General features: G+C 34.3%; 1 protein-coding gene across 1 annotated transcript; it reads right to left on the bottom strand.

Annotated features, from left to right (window-relative positions):
- Nucleotides 1-1918: 1918 nt before the first annotated feature.
- LOC21385922 lies at nt 1919-4367 on the bottom strand. The gene is made up of 8 exons (XM_024171428.1): nt 4086-4367; nt 3916-3982; nt 3747-3803; nt 3170-3222; nt 2643-2779; nt 2500-2564; nt 2291-2349; nt 1919-2135 (listed from the first exon to the last, which is right to left on the bottom strand). Exons 1-8 carry the CDS (start codon nt 4293-4295, stop codon nt 2046-2048), a joined length of 738 nt encoding a protein of 245 aa, XP_024027196.1. The 5' UTR covers nt 4296-4367; the 3' UTR covers nt 1919-2045.
- Nucleotides 4368-5122: the final 755 nt, after the last annotated feature.

The following is a 5122-nucleotide window of genomic DNA, read 5'->3' as shown; positions in this document are numbered from 1 at the left end:
TATATTCTTTCACTTTTCTTTGCACACACGCACCAAGTTTTTTTTTTTTTTTCTTTCCGCTTCACTGCACACACCTGCACCAAACCTCCGGCCCAAATTTTTTTCCTCAAAATTTTTTTTTGCCCCTTTTCTGTCTTGTTTCTTCCTTTATATAAAGGATTTCCTTAACAGTTTTTTTTTTTACTATCCCATGTTTTGCACCCACCACATTCTGCACCATCATTTTTTTATTTTTATTTTTGAATCACTACTCCACATTCTCCATTATATTTTACTCCATGTTTTTTTTTTACCACGTTTTATTAAAACGGGTATTATTTTTATTATTATTATTTTTTTTTTTTTACCGTGAACAATATATATATTCTAATATAATATAAAAAAATATTCTACTAAAATACTCTCCGAAGATGTTCGGCCATCCTTTTCGAGAAGAAAAAAAAATTAAGATATTTATATTTTCTAATGAATTGAGTTGGCATAAATGTTAAGTTTACGTCATTTGTTGGCATAAATGTAAAGATGATATTTTTGAATGGTTTTTTTGTATTTCTTCCTTGATTTAAAAAGCGAATCTATAATCCCCCTAATACATGCTTCATGAAGAATTGCTTAGATAAAAACTCAACTAGTTCCCATCAACGATTTATTAAACAGGTGTAAAAAAGGATCATCAATGCAAATAAACATAATACATTGAGGGTGCGATTCATAAACGTCAGGAAATTTAATGAGAAAGAGAAATTGGAAAAGAAGGTAATAAAAATGAGGATCATTCTCTCTCTAGCGTTTACTTGTGTATAATGAAAAACAATACAGTTCCAATTCTGGTGTTTATTAAACAATAATAATCTTATCACGTAATTACTAACCGAGAAGCAATACCGAGAGAGGAGAGAGTGCAAGGATTGACTTCCTTCCGTCATTTTCTTTATTGTGTGGGGTTACACTAAAATTTCTTTTCCTTTTTTTTTTTTTTCCCCATGCCAAGTAAACGGGCCTTAAAAGTCCTACTAGGCTACTACTACCTGCATAGTTGAGCCCATCACCAAAGTCAATTTGGTATTTTAACAAAAATAGCTCTCGACCTTTCGTTTCTTTTTGCTTCCCAGCCATGTCCAGTAATTCCCGATTCTTGCTTCAGGATTTCGGATTCTCCCGATACATGACTAATGAATTCACAGTCGGTATGGCTAGCATACCATTTCGCAACAAAAATCCTTCTAGCAGCAACTTCAATATGTCCACCATTGTTGTTGAAGATTGATATAACTACGGTGGATGCATAGATTTGTTCAATTATAATTTATAAAAAATGCGGATCCCAGTGCCAAAGAGGCTCTCGTACTATGACAGGCTCAAGAGAAAGCTCAATCCCATATGTACACGGCCTTACCTCCCGAAGGAGAGACCGTTTCCGGGATTCGAACCTTAGACTCCGGGTGCAAACGCAAGTACTCCCACCACGGTGTTCAATTATAATTTATATCATAGATAAATTTAGGTTAATCTGTTGGTCGGAAAATTAAATTTCTAGAGTGAGGGATTTTGGAAACTTCAGACATTGGATTCATTGAGAGAAAAAGAGTTGAATACAGGCGAAACTAGTAGGAGGAATATTGCTACTAAAACAATGTTTCCATAATTGTTTCCATATCCTTGTTATCCTTTTATGCGTCCCCTCCTACTAAAACAATGTTTTTCCAGAATAGTTCTTGATTGCAACACAAATGGCCACGATTGAAGACATGAGTTGCCAATTTTGTTTCACGGAGAGCAATTTCTTCTTCTTTTCGATTTAAGGTGGAAAGATTTAACTTTTGACCTCAACATTAGAGACAAGAGTGCCACGACAAACTTTTTTTACCTACTAGTTTTCACACATCAACCCGATGAAACCAATATAATAGATAATAAATGTGAGGCGACAAAATCTCTTTTTCTTCATTGGGTATTTATCCAAACCAATATAGATTCAACAAGAAAGACAAGTGAAATGGGGTAAGAGTATGCAGTACCCTGGCAAAACTTTGGTGTTTATTACATTACACAGGTACTCCTAAGTCAGAAATCTGCATTATCCGTTTGTCCAGCTCAACCCTCTGCTTTTTTAAATGTGACAATACAGAAGCAACCTGATGAAAGAAAAACGAGAAGTAGAAACCAGATGGGGGAAAAGAAACGGTTAGGACTTAGGCAGAGCTTAGAAAGCCATTCACAAGTGTAGGGAACATTGGTTATGAGGAAAATGGGAAAGTTAATATTGAGGTTAGGAAAATGCTAGACTTACCTCAGCTCGAAGTTTTAAAGCCTCCCTACCAGGGGTTTCCCTCAGGCCATCCACCAAATCTGAACAAAACGTAATTATCACATTTTGGCAAAATTTACTGAACATTCTCCAGAAAATCCCAAGACCACATAATCAATCATGAATCCAATATTCCAAAATCCAAAGCAGTTATTTAGACAGCAGGAAAGGACAAAGTTCAGGCATTATACCTGCAGCTTGAGCTTCAACCTTGTAAACAGATTTTGCAAGATGCTGAATTTGATTTCCAGCTTTCCTGCATAAATAGCATGAAGTAATCATACATAGAGAATCTTACAATTTTTACAACATTTTAAGTACTTAGGTCACTTACATGAGCTCAGTATGGCCATATTTCATGTCCTTTTCCGCAAGAGCTGCCCTTTCGAGTAGTTTTCTGCTTTCATTTTTCATCACATCCACAGAAAGGCTTAGCTCCTTTACATTCTTCTCGGCTTTAACAAATTGTGCCTGCATGAATTGTGTTGAACATTTAAGGAGAAGAAGAGGGTAAAATAGAAGATCCATCAGTGAAGATGAGAGACTACTACATTGAACATTTAGCATGGAACAGTTTTACAATTCAAAAGCTATAGACACATGTTCTGCTGATTATAGAGTTCGATTCCTGTGAACTTCAGCTTTTAAAAGGTGATATTTAGCTGCTTCCTTGATCTTGTTATAATCCTACTAACCACCAATCTCAATGAATTTCCCTTTTCTCTCCATACTAGTTCACAGCTACAGACCAGTTTCAGTAATTTTTTAGCATGCACAAGTCCATATTCAATCGGAAGAACCAAGCAGGCTCATAAATGGATTTACAGTAACTCAATAACATCAATTAATGAGATAAGATACCTCCTCGCTTCGCAAACGGCCCAATGTATGACGAAACAAGAACCTTCTAGGTCCTGTGGACAACAAATATCCTTCTCAAAAATCATACATAAAAATAAACCAAAAATAAATAACAGATAACAACAAATGCAGACGCTGCAGAGCACAGCAAAAAACACATAAAATACACATGTACAGGAAGTTCAAAATCCTTACTCAGGATCTAAGGTTTAACAAATTGCACTATCTGCTTAAGGTTTGAATAAAATCTACAACTAGATGTCGGAGGACAATGCACAAAGAACAGCATTTTCACATCAAGGAGAAGCCATTTTCTCAATCCCATTTGTCTTAGCATATACGTCATTATTCTCTATACATCAAATGATCCAAAAATCAATCTCCATTACACACTCATCAAACGGGGAGTATCAAATTAGAGAAACACATACATAATACAAGATAATCAGAATAAAGTAGTATAGTTAAAGATATCAAACAGATGTTACACTACCAAATGTATAATCTGAACTGTCTGATAGAAATTCAACTCTAAAATAAATTAAAAACCAGAAAAGCAAAAGATTGAAGAAAATACCTCGCAGAAGAAGGAGACCGGAGGCAACACCAACCCCAACAGTTGCAACTGGGTGCTCTATATATATATATATATATATTTAAGTAGGTGAAAATTCACTTCACAGATTAGCTGAAAAATTAATAAATATGAAGTCCAAACTTTTATATGAAATGAAGATTAGGTTTACCTTTGACTGTGTTGAAGAAAGTATCTTCATAGGTTTTGTAGTGGGATTTGGCATTAGCTACAAATTCCTGTTACGATCATCGAATGGAAAATAAACTTTAAACAAAAAAAGAATCATGAAAAGCCTGAAAACTTCTGAAATGAAGAGAATTGGTGGAAGATGAGAGAGACCTGGAGGTTTCGGAAGTGAGCGGAGGAATTGTGGTGGAGAGAACGAGCGGAGCGAATGGCGGAGTCGGTGGAGCTGATGACGTTGCGCTGCAGATCCTCCGCCATTGATGCTAATGTTTGACGCTCATTTCTCTCCTTCTTCTTCGATTCCGATGCCGGAGAAACTGATAGGTCTTCGCCGGAGGATGATTCCGTCGCCGTCTCTGCCATTGATATTGTTGCCCCGATTCTCTCCTCTCTCCTCTCTCTCCTCTCCTACTATTAACCGTTTGGTGTTGAGGGAAGCAGTCTCTCTCTGGACTCCAATGTAGAGTAAGGCCCATGACATTTAATTGTTGGAATTTTTGGGCCCATGGTCCTCGTCTAATATCTCTTACCTTTTGGGGGTGGTTTTTGAGAAAATTATTGAAAGAGTATTAATCAAGAGTAACAATAAAAATTAAAATTTATGTACTTTAATAGGTAATTGTTAAGATTTCTCTTTTGTTTTAGATTAGTATGTTAAGGGAATGATATTTTAAGAACACAAAAATTACGTGGTAATTATTATAATTGTTTTATTTACATTTGTAAAATATTCTAATTTATGTGTTAAATTTCAAAATATTTAGTAAGATTATTGTTATATGTCTAACTTAAAATGTTTAATATTTTCTTCTAACGAAAGTTTTGCGAGATTCTCTTTTGAATTTTTTTTTTTTTAAAAAAAAATCCAATGTTCTCTTCTAGGGGTGAAAATTAAAATAAAATAAAATAAAGAAACACACACGCATATTTTTACACCTGTTTCCCAGTTGCCCTTTTTCTACTTTTTTAAACATTATATAAGTTACTTCTCTTTAAAAAAAAAAATCTCATATTTTTAAACGTATTTTATAATTCATAAATATAAGTACATGAATAACATTGACTAGCAAAAAAAAAAAATCAATAACATAAAAGCTTGTAGATATCTCATCTATAATCTCTTATAGAATTCTCAGCAATATACAACAACTTATTAAAATCTTGTATATAATCGATTCTATATATTATTT

The sequence above is a fragment of the Morus notabilis genome, unplaced genomic scaffold, assembly GCF_000414095.1.
Source record: "Morus notabilis unplaced genomic scaffold, ASM41409v2 Scaffold534, whole genome shotgun sequence".
NCBI classification, from domain to species: domain Eukaryota; kingdom Viridiplantae; phylum Streptophyta; class Magnoliopsida; order Rosales; family Moraceae; genus Morus; species Morus notabilis.
Note: the sequence above shows the minus strand (reverse complement) of the source record. Positions and strands in the feature narration are given on the sequence as shown.

Coding starts and splice junctions, on each gene's coding strand:
- LOC21385922 (XM_024171428.1), bottom strand. CDS start 4,295: ATGGCAGAGACGGCGACGGAATCATCCTCCGGCGAAGACCTATCAGTT. Junction 3,223..3,746: donor CGGTCTCCTTCTTCTGCGAG/GTATTTTCTTCA, acceptor TGTTGTCCACAG/GACCTAGAAGGTTCTTGTTT. Junction 2,350..2,499: donor GGTTGAAGCTCAAGCTGCAG/GTATAATGCCTG, acceptor CGTTTTGTTCAG/ATTTGGTGGATGGCCTGAGG.